The 16,515-nt window shown below is 35.7% G+C and overlaps 3 protein-coding genes across 4 annotated transcripts in view; 2 read left to right on the top strand and 1 right to left on the bottom strand.

The window, feature by feature from the left end:
- Positions 1 to 113: 113 nt before the first annotated feature.
- ppa1a (inorganic pyrophosphatase 1a) lies at positions 114 to 5,109 on the top strand. Its single transcript, XM_028030240.1, has 11 exons — positions 114 to 1,482; positions 1,639 to 1,703; positions 2,043 to 2,096; positions 2,857 to 2,976; positions 3,049 to 3,135; positions 3,214 to 3,340; positions 3,417 to 3,544; positions 3,685 to 3,770; positions 3,886 to 3,955; positions 4,693 to 4,732; positions 4,836 to 5,109. Exons 1-11 carry the CDS (start codon positions 1,422 to 1,424, stop codon positions 4,862 to 4,864), a joined length of 867 nt encoding a protein of 288 aa, XP_027886041.1. The 5' UTR covers positions 114 to 1,421; the 3' UTR covers positions 4,865 to 5,109.
- Positions 5,110 to 6,364: 1,255 nt separating this feature from the next.
- Positions 6,365 to 12,326, top strand: sar1aa (secretion associated, Ras related GTPase 1Aa). Its single transcript, XM_028029823.1, has 7 exons — positions 6,365 to 6,441; positions 6,903 to 6,971; positions 7,438 to 7,557; positions 8,044 to 8,109; positions 9,185 to 9,288; positions 9,375 to 9,506; positions 9,576 to 12,326. Exons 2-7 carry the CDS (start codon positions 6,914 to 6,916, stop codon positions 9,690 to 9,692), a joined length of 597 nt encoding a protein of 198 aa, XP_027885624.1. The 5' UTR covers positions 6,365 to 6,441; positions 6,903 to 6,913; the 3' UTR covers positions 9,693 to 12,326.
- Positions 12,327 to 12,486: 160 nt separating this feature from the next.
- LOC114152103 (testican-2) overlaps positions 12,487 to 16,515 on the bottom strand; it is a 41,946-nt gene continuing 37,917 nt past the window's right edge. For both annotated transcript variants that reach the window (XM_028029822.1, XM_028029821.1), the window contains 2 exons: positions 15,647 to 15,781; positions 12,487 to 14,978 (listed from right to left, as the gene is read on the bottom strand). In XM_028029822.1, coding sequence (XP_027885623.1) covers positions 14,833 to 14,978; positions 15,647 to 15,781 — 281 coding nt within the window. In that variant the 3' untranslated portion in view covers positions 12,487 to 14,832. The remainder of the gene's footprint in view (positions 14,979 to 15,646; positions 15,782 to 16,515) is intronic.

The raw sequence follows: 16,515 nt of genomic DNA, 5'->3' as shown, positions 1-16,515 counted from the left end.
CCAGCCTGCAGACTCTTATTCCTGAAGCATCATCACACCAGCATCTTGAAGACACTGACAGAATACACCACAAGCTCTGTCTTGATATGGAGGCGAACTCTTAGATTTGTAAAAACTTGGTTTCTGCTTATTTATTACATTTGTAATGTAAAAATACAACTTTATGAAATGGTTATTTTTCTTATATTTGTGAATGTCACCTTTCTACTCTGATTGCACAAATGATTTTGGTGGCATCAGGCAATGAGGAGGCTTTCTTCAACATAAACAAGGAAGCTGGTCAGAGTTGATATAAAGATGGGCAGAGAAAAATGCATGACAATCCCAGGAGAAAACCTGTTAAATGTGGCAAAATACTTGGGACTGGGACAGAGGTTTAGTTTTCCATCAGGAAAACCTTGGAGACTTTAAAGTGACTAGATTTTACTTATGAAAATGTAGAGGTTTGGCATGTATTTTTCTTTCATTTCTCTAATTCTCTAGTGAGTAGCTGCTTGATAATGTGTTGCAAATTATTAAGCAGCTTTTTACAACCATCAATGTAAAAGCTAGACTCAGGCTAGATGTCAATATTATTAAATAATGCAACTGCCTAAATGCACTTCATCGTTGTACAGTATTTATTTTTGTAATTTATAAAAGGAATATCCCATAATGAAGCACTCACAGCAACAATTTCACAAACTGTATTGCAAAATGAATGCCGAGGAAAAAGTACATCTGCATTAACAGAATTTCACCACACGAATCAGTGAAGTCGAATAGTGTCTATATTACTATATGTAATGTTTACCTATTTAATAAATTAGATACATTTTAAGCAGAAAAACCTTTTGCGTAAGTGACTTACCTGGTAAAAAAAAACTACTAGTCATTATACAGGGCTTATTTTAAGAAAGATTTGCTTTGTCCCCCATGAAGGTGTTTCACTAAAACTAAAAAGGTAAGAAGTCGCCGTGGTAACAGCACCTATTCCCGTCTTGTTAATCGGTTTATAGCTTACGCCAGTTGGCTCTATCTGTGTCTTTCTGTAAATAGTTATTAAGAGTCACAGCTTGAAAGAATGAAATGCATGGCAAACAGATTTCTGGCAAAGAAAGTTGAATCTTTGCTGTAATGTCTCAGAATGCACACGTCAGCCGTAGAGGAGGATTAACTCCTGATTATTATTCACAACTCTGACTCTCACAGTTAGATGGGTGCTGCACAATGACAGGCTTAAAAGCAGGACCATACAAAAGAAATGTTTTATTGTAGCTTAGATATTTGGCTTTTGAACCTTTCATACAAGAACCCTCTTGCAGGTAACTGTGGGTGTTACTAATCATTGCGCATGTCCACTCCCCTGCCTCTGTGAAGCTGAAGCTGCTTAATCTTGCTGAACAAGTGGACAGAGCACAGAGGGAGAGATTTAAACCAACATGAGCTTTACCATCGAAGAGAGGGGGAGGCCGAATACCCAGGACTACAGAGTCTTTTTCAGTAAGCTTAGCTTTTTTGGTTTAATCTATTTCAACCTATACATTAAACCAAACCTGTTTATAACTTGAGCTTTATCTTTAAGAGCTGTGGAAAGATCCCTTTGTTTTTTTGTTTCTCACAGATATAAGAGCTAAATTTTTATTGCTCATTTTATAGAAAACACAGACGGCAAATACATCTCTCCCTTTCATGATGTGCCCATTTATGCAAATGAAGCAGACGTGAGTATTGTGTTGGTTTAAAACCACCAAGTACTTTACTAACTTAAAGGGTACATAGTTACTGTCATATCAACTAAAATTGTAGCAATAACTCAAGTTTTTAGGGAAAAGTGGGTTTAATAACATGCAAAACATTTCTTTAAACCAAAAACTGCTTATATATGCAGTTTATTTCACTTTCCAAGTGATACATTTTCCCAAATAAACCCCAGTAGGACTTCATATATTTTAGATGCACATTTTTTTAGGAAATGTTATGTAGGTTTGATATTATAATTGTCCCAATTAAAGTGAGAGATTTCATCTAGTTAACAAAATTGTTCTCACATTCCTTTACAGAACATTTTTCATGCCATTGTGGAAGTTCCAAGATGGACAAATGCAAAGATGGAGGTATATATTGCTTTATTTTTGTATAGGTTTTCCACTTTAGTTAACGTATTTATGTTTTCCCAGTTAACTGCTTTCCCAGGTATGTATAATTCAGTTAAAATTAATCTAATTTAACTGAGCAATTGAGCTGAACAATTGCATATAGTTCAGCTCAATCCAAATTATAAATACTATATGCAATATAAAGAAATTCTTAGCATGTCTCTAATGCCAGTGACTGGGAGAGAGAACATGAAGGAAACAGAAAATAAAATAGCACTAACCCAGACTGGCTACTGACTTCATCTAGGAAAGAGACGATACTAAATATAAACACTCTAATCCAGGAGAGCATTCTATGAGAAAGATAAATAATAAAAGCATGCAAGTTATTCGCACCAAGCAAGAAGACACACAATTGAGCAAAAAATCACTGGGCAAGAAATGCCTTCCGTGGGAAAGGAAAATAAGATTATACATAATTAATGGCAGGAATAGATTTGTAAATACCTGAATTCAGGTAAGAGATATAGCTAAAACCAGAGGCATTGAACCTGGGGAAAGAAAAACTGCATGCACAAAGTCAATGGCAATATAATCTCCATTCATGACTCTGTCCAGTAAAGAGGCAGAGCAAAACACCAGGCCAGACATATCTTCTATAGAAAGAAGGAACAAAAAGAAAAGTCATTGTTTATGTTTACTGGGACAATTATTACATTTTTTCAATTAATGCAGTCATTTGCTCTGTTTTTTTGCGCTTTGTGCTTATATTTTTCAGATAGCCACAAAGGATCCTCTTAATCCACTAAAGCAGGATTTGAAGAAGGGGAATCTTCGTTATGTAGCCAATGTGTTTCCTCACAAAGGCTATATCTGGAATTATGGGGCTATTCCACAGGCAAGTCTTTATCTACCTTCATGTATTTAAACAACAGAAAATCTATTTCAATTTCCTGCATCTTTTTGTCAGACATGGGAGGATCCTGGCCACAAGGACAGTGACACAGGATGCTGTGGAGACAATGATCCGATTGACATCTGTGACATTGGAAACAAGGTAGTGAAAGCTGCTGAAGAGGCTCATATAGATCCAATAGTTAGCAGCCTTTCTTAGAAATGTGACTGGTACTTTCAGGTGTGCTCTCGGGGAGAAGTAATCAAAGTGAAGGTGTTGGGAACCCTGGCTTTGATCGATGAGGGTGAAACCGACTGGAAGGTCATTGTGATCAATACTGAGGACCCAGAAGCCGACGACTTTAACAGTAGGAGTAACCTGCTTTAGATATTTACTGTAATATACTACATATAGCATGTTTTCTCTTTTTTGATGGGTTGCAGATATTGATGACGTAAAGCGGCTTAAGCCGGGTTACCTGGAAGCTACTGTTGATTGGTTCAGACGATACAAGGTTCCTGATGGCAAACCTGAAAATCAGTTTGCTTTCAATGGCGACTTCAAAGACAGGGTATGCAGTTTAGCTTCTGTGTCTCACTCTGTTGAAGATAGCAGACAAGTCATTTGGAATTCTATGTTATGCTATGTTTGTATTTTTGGCTATTTGGCTGTCAATTTCTTGTAAGGTTTATAGAAGTGTCTTGTTTTTAGGACTTTGCAATACAAACTGTGAAGAGCACACATGAATTTTGGAAAGCACTGATATCTAAGAAGAGCAACGCTAGCGAGTTAAACTGGTAAATGCTTGTACAGTCATTTCATTTGTGTTCCTTAATGCAAACAGTAAATAATGTATTTTCTGTTATTACATATGTTGATACTGATTTGATTTCTTCCTCTGTGTTTATACAGCATGAACACCAGTGTTTCTGACAGTCCCTTCTGCTGCTCTGCTACAGATGCTGACGCTGTTGTTAAGTCTGTAAGTTCATCTAACTTTCCAATATCCCAGCTTAGAGAGTTATAACAGTTCCTTCCTTAAGCCTAGCAAAGATGACAAAAAGGCAGCGCATAGGTCAGAGTGCAAAATCAGAGGCTTATTATAAGTCGGCAAAGAAAAAGAAATATGACTGAAGAAGCTTTCCTTTCACTGCTTTGGGAGTAGAAGAGTGCCTTTTTTCAGATGTAGCATTTATAATCCTTTCCAAAGTTTTATGAAATAAAAAATCCATTCCCATCTTTGTTTAATAGGCAGGAAACATTTGCTGCTCCTTTAAAAGTATCCAGGAAACATAGATGTTTTCACCTTCTTGAAAATGTCCTAGTAGTTGTCAGTGCCGCAGAGGGTGCTATGGTCAGATAAAACTAGACCAACACTAAGCATTAAGGCCTATATACAAAGTACTATGTCGTGTGGAAAACAAATGACCCACAGCACCACAAACACCCCAATGTCAACAGTAAAACATGGTGGTGGCAGCATCATGCTGTGGGAACGTTTTTTTTTCATTCACTATTGAATGAGAAGTTTGTGAGAGTTGATGTGAAGATGGATGGAGCTGAATATAGTTTAAATTGATTGAGATGTGTAGTAGAGGTTTAATTGGAGAGAAATATGGAAAAGTTTGAGATTTTTCAAGTATGTATACTTTTGCAAGAAAACTGTATGCTAAAAAATCTCAGTTGAAAATTCAAACTTTTTAAAAATAACTTTCACAGGCATGTGCTTTTGGAACTGAGGAACCCATTCCAAACTCAGGTAGATGTTTGCCTTTTTTTTTTTGGTGCAACAAAACTGTGTTATCGCCAATTTAAAATTCTCAGAGATTGTACTAATTGTGATTATGTTTTTGCTTTTTCAGTTGATAAATGGTTCTACTACGAAAAGTAAGAATGTGAACCCATGCCAGGAACTTGAAGAGAATCCTTCTTCCTCCATAAATTCATTATCAAGTTTGGAACATTAAATCTAAACTAACTTTGAAGCTCTTTGTTGCATCATGTTTTGTGAATGTTATTCCCAGCTGAGTAAAATTATATTCTTGTGAAAACACCCTCATACTTCTTTCATTTTTGTGAACAACAGTCCTTGAAACAGACATGACAAATTCCCTAATAAATAACAGTATCTCTTTGTATATGTATTTATTTATATACCATGCTTATTTTGTAAGGTTATTGAAGTTTTGATGTGTTCTAATGCACTGAACATGGATCTAATGCCATAATTTTATAATAGGATTATAAAATCCTATTATTTTACAATAATACAATAATAGGATTATAATTTTATAATCCTATTTTATAATAGGATTATAAAATTATGGGAGATATGGGAAAAGATATATGTCTATTCATTCAAAGGCTATATCCAAATATTTTTTTGCCAGTTTGTAATCTTTGAAGTTCTTATAAATTATTTTGTTCTTGTTGTTCCATTTCTATTAAATATGAAGGTTATATGATGTGACTGTAAAAGAGAAGACCCTGTGGAATGTGTTTACAGAAAGCTGTGGAGTAATTTAAAGCATGGTTAGGTTGTAAAACAATTTTCCTGATATTTAACATATTAAGGGGAACTATTCAATCCAGTACTATTTAGCAATTGCAAACCAAGACTCTGCTGAAGGGATAAACCAGTAGAATTTTTATGAGCCAATAGTGAACTGTCAGATCTAAATACAAAACTTTCGCCAGATAACTAACTCTGCCCATAACAATAAACACCTAATTTCTTCAATGAAACATGACGGTGAAAGCATCACGGTGTGGGGATTCTTTTCTTCTGTAGAGAGTGTAAGAAACATCACGAGAGTTAATGGGAAGATGGTTGTAAATGCTGAGTAATTTTGGAAGAAAGCCTTTTAGGAGTAATGTATCCTTTTCCTTTCACTTCACAATCATTCCCTACTTTCTGTTTTCTGAAAGTACTTCCCAAAAAAATTATTATGGTTTACGATTGTAACATAAATCATGTTACAATCCATATTGTAACATATACCATAAACCATATGTTTTTGGTTGGAATTTTTGAGGAAAAATTCCAAGGGTGTGATTATTTCGCAAAGGCACTGGAGCTAATTTGACTTGACTGCTTAAGAAAACAACATATGCCATCACAGTAATGTGTTTGTTTTACTAGAGTGTAAAAATAATTGTATGTATATTATTACACAACACTACTTAAATAATTCACTTGTAAAATTTTCCCAATAATCCAAAAACCATTTCCACTTTATCCTAAGTAAAATATTTGTTTACTTTCCATATGTAGAACTATTCTAAAAATGAACTCTTTGAGTTTGTTTTTTCCCCATTGAACAAAAGGGGGCGCTGTGACAAATGTAACGGGAAACCCTGTTGCCGTTCTTAAAACACGAATAAGAAAAGGAGCCTCTCTGATTGACTGTTTCCAAGGAGACCGCTGACACTGCCGAGAACTGGGATAAGGCTCGGTACTCTAGGAAGGTACGCTTATTTTATTTATGTAGTTTAGTGTGATGAATTATGGTAATACTGACAATTAGTTCGCTCATAGTATCTTATCTGTCAGTGTGTCGTCACGTACATAAAAGGCTTTATGCAGGCTACCATGTTAACGCTAACCTACATAAATTCAGCCCTTCAAGTACCATATTACAAACAGAACATGTAAAGACCTATTCGTAGTAGTTCATGAATTTCTTTTGTTATTTTAACAAGTTAGAGATTAGTCGCTGTTAGCCTCCCACTACACCTGCATGTGGACAGTGTTTTGTCAAAGGCATACCTTGAGATAAACACATCTGTGTTATTTTACTGTTTGCACCAATTTGATAGAGCTCTTAATATCAATACAGGCCACAAGACATATCCTGTGATCAACGTCATGCATTTTGAACCAAAAACGTTTTACATGCAGTGCAAATAAGGTGTTCTCATTCATACAGACACCATCAGAATGTCGTTTTTGTTTGACTGGATCTACAGAGGAATTAGCAGTGTTTTACAGTTTTTAGGTGAGTACCTTCCCTTTTTTTCCCCAACTTCTGGGAACACAGCAACTGGATTACAGAGAAATAAACCATTCATCACCCAATCATTAATGATTGGATAATTTTATGATGATGGTTTTTGCAGTTTATTTTATTTAAGGGTATAAGAGTAAACAGGACTGAACACAAATCTACACCACACTGAGTTCTTCAAATTTAAAACCATCATTTTTCTTCCATTTTTTTGTCTACCACATCAAATCCTAGTAAATCCAGTTGGTGGGTTTAACAGGACAAATTGTGGTACTGGATGCTCATATTTGTTCAAAGGTTGTTGCTCAAGTTGTAACATAGTTGGTAGTAGGCCCAAATATCTTTACAATTCTTATGCATCATCGATTTGTGAGCACAACGCAAACTGCAGTAACATATGTTCCTTTTAAGAAGCATAAAGTTAGTAACAAATCTTTCTTTTGTGGCCCCATTTTAGGTTTGTATAGAAAGACCGGGAAGCTGGTATTCTTGGGTCTAGATAATGCTGGTAAAACAACACTCCTGCACATGTTGAAAGATGACAGACTTGGACAGCACGTACCAACACTTCATCCAAGTAAGGACATGATTTGAGGGCAGTGTGCCATATAAGGCGGACCCGATGCTTCTTTTGTCCTATTTTGTTAGTTTGGTCTTTTGTGTCTATAATCTATTAATATTGTTCAATTATTAAACACACATAAGTGTTCCTTTTTGAAATACATATTGTGGTCACTGTCAAGAAGAAGGAACATCATACCACAGAATTATATCTGAGGATTTTTATGAATAGGTTATCAAAATAAAAGCAATTTCAATAGTTAGTTGACATATTTCATTGCTGTTTATAAATCTAATAATGGCCATTTCTCTACTTTGCATATTTTGCCAAATAGGAAAAACTAAATCTTTGCTTAGAACAAACACCTTATTATTTTGTAATCAAACAACTTATAACTTTACTGTGGCTGTAGGATTTTTTTTCCTCATGGTCTCTATTGTTATGTGAGTCATGGGCTTTTATTTCCTTTTTAATTTGATGTCTTTCATTGTCTTCAAACAGCCTCAGAGGAGCTGACAATTGGTGGGATGACATTTACGACATTTGATTTGGGAGGACATGTACAAGGTGAGCTCTAAGCCAAAACACTTATTTTTCTATTCTGCAGTCAGGACATTATAGATCAGTATTGTGATTTCTATCTCTCAAAGACATGTATGGATGTTCGTCATCATTATTATTAGACAGCGTCAAAGTGCATTACTGAAGGAAAGACAAGATCATCAGTGGAAATGTAGTTCTCAGGTCTCATCATGTATAGAAAGCTACTCACTTAGTGTTCTCACTACACAAACCAAGGCAATATTTTTTTTATGCTCAAAAAGGTTTCTTAAAAGGCTTGACAGTTTCTGCAGTACTTATTGCCACCACTTGGTGTCTCTGCTTGCCCTAAAATTCTCTATTTTTATTTAGTAGCATCTCCAGCATAGTGGGCTAATGTTTGTGCCTTGATTAGACCTTTACAATAAACAACAAACATTTTTTTTTTTTTTTTTTTTTTTTGAGAAAAAAACTATTAGTAATTTTAAATCCCAGCAAGTATCCAACCATTTTAGTCAACCATTTTTATTTGTATAACACATTTCAGCAACAAGGCATTTCAATGTGCTTTACTTCATAAAACATCAGATAGTGAGGCATAATTAGCCAGATCAGCTGTCTAATTATGGTTAACTGCTATGTGTGGAGGTAAGACTATGGTGGTTCGTGGATGATGTTGTGGTGCTGCTTTTCTTCACCAGGAATATGGAAAGCTGGTTAGAGCTGATGTTAAGATGGATGGAGTTAAGTACAGGGACAATCGTGAAAGAAAATATTTTAGATGTTGCAGAAGGCAAGACTGGGCAGGATGCCCACCTTCCAGTAGGACAACAACTCTAAATATACGGCAAGAGCTACAAAGGAAGGGCTTAAATTCAAATATATTTTTCTTTTCGACTGGCCAAAAGAGCTATTTATTTTGATGAATACTTTTCAGATCGCAAACTTTAGAGTGGCAATCATGAGAGCGCCACTCGAAAGAATAAGAATTATTTTTCAGAAGTGTTAAAAGATGAACTCTCTTTGTGACAGATAATTTCACTTTTGCGTTGAATTGCTGCAACGACAGTCAAATTAAAAAGAATTTCTTCTTCATTTGCAGCTCGCAGAGTTTGGAAGAACTACCTGCCAGCTGTGAATGGCATTGTCTTTCTTGTCGACGCCGCTGATCATGAAAGACTTGCAGAATCAAAGACTGAGCTTGATGTAAGTTCAAACATGGCGGCTCCAGGATGTTTCTGTCAATTTGAATTAAAACTAATAACCACACTGCTGATGTTGTGGTCCTCTAGGCTCTCCTTTCAGATGAAACCATAGCCAGCGTCCCAGTGTTGGTGTTGGGGAACAAAATTGACCGTCCGGAGGCCATCAGTGAAGGAGCACTGAGAGGAGCTTTTTGTCTTGACGGTCAGGTCACAGGAAAGGTAGGCATATGCTAAGAGTCTCATTACCTTTGAATCATCACATCCATTTATCCTAATTCTTATCAACAGGGAAACATTTCTGTGAAAGAGCAGAACGTTCGCCCGCTGGAGATTTTCATGTGCAGCGTTTTGAAGAAACAAGGCTACGGGGAAGGCTTTAGATGGTTGTCGCAATACATCGACTGACACAAAGGAAAAATCAGAGAGGATCTTACTGACACGTTCACATGAAACTTGATGAAGACTATCAAGAAGCGACAATTGTAATCATATTTTAATCAGATTTTCACATTTTAAAACATTAACTTTCATCATTTCATTTTCTCTATGCAAACAAAGAGCTGGTTTATTAATGTGAGAAAGTTGCACAGCATGTTTAATACCTAATTATAACATATGAAGAGCCAGATAAGCTGCAGGAGTGTAGATTTGTGTTCCACTGTCCTGAATTATTTATTGTTTAAAACATCAGCTACTTGATTTTATATTTATTAATAGGTGTGTGATGAAGCATAAAGTCTCGCTTATATTGCGCTGAGTGGCTTAAAGCCTGTCTGATTTCTAACAGAGATAGCAGGGATTTAGATTAGATTTTTGGAACCGTTCCATGAACAAATAAAGAAATACAGAGGATTAATATTGATCTGAATTAATCTGATGATACGCAACCTCTACCTCCAAAGCATAAAGCCAAATATGTATGGTAATTTCCTGGGGATTAACAAGGCGATAGATTGGGGTTCAGCGAAAATATCATCTTTGCTGAGCACTAAACCAGAATGACACCAAATCCCCTTAACAAACCAAAAAGGAAGGTACGCCTGATATATTCAAGTTAAACATCTCATTAATGGCAGACGTTTGAATTTCTTCTGCCATTTATTAAGGTTTTATTTATCCAATATGTTGCTCAGAGACAATAGCATAGGTACAAGATCTATGCTAAGAATATCAGTTGCACTTTTTGGTTGCAGAAGTCTTTAAATGGGTTTTAAACGTTCCCACAGAGATTAGCCAGAATAGCTTCCTATATGAAAATACATCAGTGATATTTTCGCCTTAGCCTTAATAAGGTTATAAAGGAGGTTATAAAGAGTTGCAAAATAAAGTGTTGTCAAATGATGCATTCTGTTCAATGAATGTAAATCGCAGCGAAGCGCAAAATCTAAAGAGCAAAGTTCAAAGGAAGCATCTCTGCATTTATTAAATGTTGCCTGACCAAATTTCTATTCGTTTAGTAATTTGAAGACAAAATCCAGCATTCTGTCTACATCACTATGACAGTAATAATGGCTTTCTTTCTACATGTGCAAAAGCAATGAAGCAAAAAAAAAAAAAAAAAAGCCAGATGCATTAAAACATGTTTACTGAATGCTCAATATGCGCCCTATCATCCAGACAAGTATTTGTAGGAAGGTAGTCTTTTACCATGGTCCCCCATTTGGGCAGAAGTACCAACATTATTTTAAATTTGGCAATGAGTTTCAGAAAAAAACATTAAGTTTTCTTTACACAAAGAACTGGCTTTAAGCCAAATAGTGATACCTGTAGCAGCTAGAAGACAATTTGAAGCTCACCATCTGTTTGTCTCAGAGTAGATCCAAATAAAAATCCAACATAAAGGTGAACTTTAGTCTTCCCAATGTTATTAACAAATATGGAAAATGAGATGGGGTCTAAAACTGAACCCTGGAGTTCCCCTTTCAGTGTCTTTGGGAAACTGGACTCATGTTCATCTCTTATACCTGAAAGGTAACTTCTAAGCCCAATCACTCAAACCAGTATTAGTGTCATGAGTAATGAGCATAGTGTGTAGCTTGCAATTAATGTCTTGGAGAAATTATTTATTTATTTTTATTATTATTTATTTATTTATGTATTGAGAATGAATAAATGATGGCAGTAATAATGATTTCCTCTAAAAATATAAGGAAGTAATAAAGAAGAATAGCCAGCGGTAATGTAGCATCCAGACGAGTGTACTCCTCTGGATGTGAAAATCAAAGACTGTAATTAGTTCTCCGCCTGTTCGTCTTTTCAATTTATTGGTATAAAGTGCGGCATTAAATGCAGCCTCCCCATTCTGCCACTTCCTGTTAGTTATGGTCTTTCTTTAATTGAGCTCTGATTTAAGTCCAATTTAAAGAGGCGAAAATTTAAACAAGAGCTGAAAATTAATGGTTAGTAATATTTTGATGTCTAATTAGTATTTAGCTTTAAGTGCTTCTAATGTACTTTTTGATTATCTGAAAAGATATGAGAGTGCACTTTAGGAGATTAATAAAAATGTCGGTTGTGGTCCGTTTCTAAAAGTATCATTTTGTCTGTGTTTTCCATTGATAGGAAGGTTTCAGTTTTTGTCTTTAAAAACCTAAAGGACGAATATTATGTGACATTTGAATATAACAGATTTCTGCATCTTTTATTAACAAGGTAAACTTTTAATAAAAGTTTACCTTGTTTATCATTATTACACCAAAGAAATTGGTGTAATAATGATGCAAATAAGAAATGAATCATTTATTCATATTTTCTACAGGTTAAAATGTGTTTGCTTCCATCTGTTTTTCATTTCAAAACCTTACTCTACCAGTTGCTGAACTTCCATAAATTATGTAAAATACAGATATAAATTCTTGTACAGTTGCCACCTTTGAGCAGGCACTACAAAGGAAGAATGTTGTTTGTATTATAATAAATATTTTTGAGGGGGAAAAAAAGGATGTTCAGTGAATTTAAAGAGAAGTTGCATCCAGCAGAATAAGATAGAAGTCTAGTTCATGTAAGTAATTTAAATAATAATAAAATCAGATTTTTATATCCAAAGAGTTTGTTGTGATTTTATATTCTGTCTTATTGAAAGTTACTCCTTATTGAGTGAGGTTATGATATATTTTGTTGTTTTCATTACAAAGTTCTTACTCCACTGTTTGTTTCTTCGTCTTACACAGCGATAAAAGACTTGACACCACAACACAACTTGGCCCCAGTGCCTTTATTTGTAAAGTGCTCAGCATAGAAGTACATTCTTACTAACATGCAATACTAAAAACAAACATCTGCCCTGTTGATAGCATGAGCAAAGACATGGCAACAATATCCTCATAGAAAACAAAACCAGTGTGAATTCAAGTATACACACAGAACTTCAAGTAATGCACTTTTTTTTCTTTACAAACACAAAATCCAGTATTTCAAGTCGCAAACCCAGAAAAATAGCAGTTGTGGCACATTCTTCAACATGGTGTCAGAGTTAGCAAAGGACAGCAGCTTCTATTGTGCTTGCGGTTTGAGTCCCCAAACTGGAAATGTACAGTAGGCCATGTAAAGCTGTGTGCATCCATTTTAATTCAGAAAACATACACTTAAAACTGTGTTGGTTTGTGGTGCATCTCAGTCACTGAAGGTAGCTTAAAGTCAAAGCAACCTGAAATCCTCTAAACTTGTACACTGGATTATATACATGTTGATTTTTAAAGTACATAACAACTGAATATCTTTAAAGAAACAGTTTGACAATTTAGTAAATATGATTATTTGCTCAATAATCAGGGATTAATAAACCACTGATTACTTTTTAATTTGGTGGTGAAAACAAGGTTCACAAGCACCAGCACCAGGACATATAGTGAAGTTGTTGACATTGCCTCATTTTCTGTTTTTGTCATTGTAGATTTAAACATTTTTATTTGTCTTTTCTTTTTTTAGATATTTTGAAATTTAAAACCAATGTTTTGGGGATTATATGGAAGCTACTGGGTTCTGAGACTGTATTTTTTGTTTCCTTGTGTATTATCAGATGCAGAATGTGTGCCGTTTTTACAAAGTGCCACTTTTGTAAGATCCACACACAAAATGACAACTTTTCCGAAGGGAAATAACTTCTGGCATCCAACGCTTCAATAGCAGAGAGGCACAGCCACAGCTTTTCTCAGCCGAGTCATCCTGCAAACACTGGTGGGATTTCAGGGACTGCTGGATGAATCTGTGTTCTGGTTGCTAATCTTGAATACCCAAAATTGCGAAACACAATTGCTAGGAAAAATATCTTTAAAAATTGTGTTAAAATGCTGATTTTCCATCTTCCAGTTTCAACTTTGCTGTGCTGCATCACTAAAATTCAGTTCTGTCTGTTAGTAGCTACTTTTGCACACTAAAACATCGCTGAAGCTCGCAAGACTTTAGTTTGCGTCTCTGCTTCTTAAAAAAATTGTTGCTGGTATCATGAAGTTTCTGTCTGGAACATGGGGGCAACTGAAGGACTTCACCCAAAAATTTTTCAAATGTCCCAAATAAGGTTTTGGAGTTTAACTTTCTACACCACACTGATCCTTTTCCACAGATCAGCTATGAAGCTATATAGTTAGATGATATATGAATATACTCACTGCATCTGTTGATGTAACTGAGTCTGTATGTACTTTATCAATAATAACTGTTAATATTTGTCAAATACAAATATGAAAATTGGGGTGTGCATTTATGTTTAGCCCTGTTTACTCTGGTACCCCTAAATAAACCCAGTGCAATCAATTACTAGAGAATATGGGATAATCAATGTTATTCACATGCTGTAGTTGTTGTGCTGAATTGGTTTGACCTATAATTGAAGGAAAATTAATTTTACTTACTTTCCGCTCTTTAAAAGCCTAGTAAATCCTGCAATATATTGTTCTTGTTCGATGTGTAGTGTTAAAAAAACCCTCAGATTTTGATTAGCTATGTTTGCTAGAACATTTTCAATTTTGGTGTTGTAACTTTCTGCAAAGTCTGGCATATAACACTTCAAAATGGGATTTTGCACTAAAACTACCAATTTTATTGTTTGTTTATAGTGGTTTTGATCATCTCATCTAACTATTTTAAAGAAAACAAATAAGCTTATCTCCCAAAGTGTCAAACTGTTTGTTTCATGCCCAGTCTCTAATATTTCCAGTGAGATGGCAACTTTAATACTTAAGCAACTGTTTACACAATACAAAATACTTGTAATCTCTCTATGCATAGATGGTGATAGTACAAGATACAAATTTTTACGGACTTTACTTACCAATGGCGCGACAGTCAGTGGCTACCCCTTTTTCAGGACAGAAAAACACAAAGCTCTGTTACTCAAAAACAGAGTAAAGGTTGAAGCAATTACACGTATCTAAGAAAGGAAAATAACTGGTCATCGTCTTCTTATTGAACCTGTCTGGCACCTTAAGATCAATAATAACTTCATTCCTCTCCAGTTTCCCCCCCCAAAATCCACTCTTTAAGGTGAGAGCCATGCCTGTTGACTTTTAGGTCAGCTGCTGTGCTCTCTGTTCAGGGTCAGACACTTCTACCAGATGTACCCTCCATCATCTGCCTCGCCCTCTTCCTCTTCCTCCTCCTCTGCTTCCTCCCCGTTATCATCTGCCTCCTTCTCCTCTTCATCTTCCCATCCGACTCCACTACCAAAGTCTCCAGAATATCCAGTTACTTCATCTGGAAGAGATTAAATAAATACGTGCGTTTAATTTTCTAAAAGCAAGTTTTTGTATTTTAAATGTTGCTTAAAGGAAAGGACTGCTGGTTATCTAAGTGACACTTCAACAATATGAAGCTGATGCCCAACCACCAAAACGTATACAACAGGCGACATGCTGTTTCTGCACCCTGATTCTGTAAAAGGGAGAAGCTACAAAAAAAATAATACAAACCAAATCAGTTGCAGCAGAAAGAACACAGGGGAAACTGAGGCAGGGAAACAATTTACAGAAAACGAGGTGAACTAAGAATTCAAAGGAACTATAAACCAAGCAGACAAAACTAACACAGATCTAAGCGAAATGAATTCAATTGCACAAAAGAATAAACTATAAAACTCAATACAAATGGCTGAACAAATATGGATAGACACTAGTATTACTCAAATGAAATGTCAAGAAACACAAGAGAAAAGCAAAAGACAAACACACAAAGATCATGACATAACTTCTTAGAAATATTGAAAGAAAAAATTGGATACAGACATGAACTGTAACGTTTGCAAATTATTGAGTACAAATGATTTGGCAATAAATTATAATATAAGTTTTTAAAAAAGTCATTTAGGGTTAGGAGTAACAAATAAAAATAAAAGAAGTAAACCTTCCAAATTGCCATAGCCTTACCACAGTCTGGGTTTCCATGGACTCTGGAGCCCACCATCTCTCCATGCAGGTCGACACACCAGCATTCCCCTCGGCTCTGATCACACTGCACTTTCCTGTAGTAGCCATCCTCATCACAACTGGGAATATAGGTGCCTAAAAACATTATTACATTACATTATTATTATTATTATTATTACCAGGTTCAAGATAAATCATGAAAAGCATGCTGATGATCTCCACTGTAGCTGACTCACACTGATGATTAAAGGTTCAGACATTTCCTGTGTACTTTGGTGACCCAGGCTAAAAAATATCAGATCAGTTTGTTGTTTTTTTTGTTTGTTTTACTTACATAAAATACCACAGAGGGAGCGAAAGCTTTCTGTTTATTTTGCACATGCATGGATATGCTGTTGGACGTCATCTCACACAGCAAGTCTTTATTGTTTGTGTTTTCTTATGCTATGAGAGTGGCATGTTAAAACGTAGTGACAGCCTCTGTGACAGAGCTCCGCTTCTTCAGCCTCCCCCAGGACAATCTTGTCAAACTCAGAGCAAAGTTTTCTTAGTGGCACCGATCCTCTCTGACCCACAACAGCAAAAATAAGTAAGAAAACAGACACAGGATAAGTTGCCCGAGTTTTGAGTTGAAAACAAAAGCTCCTGCAGTGTTATTTGCTGCAAATGCTGCAGTGTGGAGTTTCTACCGGAGTCAAGTGTCTACATTAACCTTGGTCTTTCCCAAAGCCAGCACTGCCCTCTAATCCCCTCCAGCCTGATCAGGACCTAATCCTTGCTGTGTGCTTGTGATCTCTTTAATTAGCCCCCTACAGCTTGTTGTCTGTGTCTTTAGCCTCTTTATTTCACAATTTTACCTGGAAATCTGC

Source organism: Xiphophorus couchianus, chromosome 10, assembly GCF_001444195.1.
Source record: "Xiphophorus couchianus chromosome 10, X_couchianus-1.0, whole genome shotgun sequence".
NCBI lineage: Eukaryota > Metazoa > Chordata > Actinopteri > Cyprinodontiformes > Poeciliidae > Xiphophorus > Xiphophorus couchianus.
This window is presented reverse-complemented; position numbering and strand designations above follow the sequence as displayed.

What these genes read in the sequence shown, in the direction of transcription:
- ppa1a (XM_028030240.1), top strand. Translation starts at nt 1,422, where the DNA reads ATGAGCTTTACCATCGAAGAGAGGGGGAGGCCGAATACCCAGGACTAC. An exon ending in GGACTACAGAGTCTTTTTCA is followed by an intron (nt 1,483 to 1,638) that starts GTAAGCTTAGCT and finishes CTCATTTTATAG; the next exon opens with AAAACACAGACGGCAAATAC. An exon ending in CTGACGCTGTTGTTAAGTCT is followed by an intron (nt 3,956 to 4,692) that starts GTAAGTTCATCT and finishes TAACTTTCACAG; the next exon opens with GCATGTGCTTTTGGAACTGA.
- sar1aa (XM_028029823.1), top strand. Translation starts at nt 6,914, where the DNA reads ATGTCGTTTTTGTTTGACTGGATCTACAGAGGAATTAGCAGTGTTTTA. An exon ending in CGTACCAACACTTCATCCAA is followed by an intron (nt 7,558 to 8,043) that starts GTAAGGACATGA and finishes GTCTTCAAACAG; the next exon opens with CCTCAGAGGAGCTGACAATT. An exon ending in AATCAAAGACTGAGCTTGAT is followed by an intron (nt 9,289 to 9,374) that starts GTAAGTTCAAAC and finishes GTGGTCCTCTAG; the next exon opens with GCTCTCCTTTCAGATGAAAC.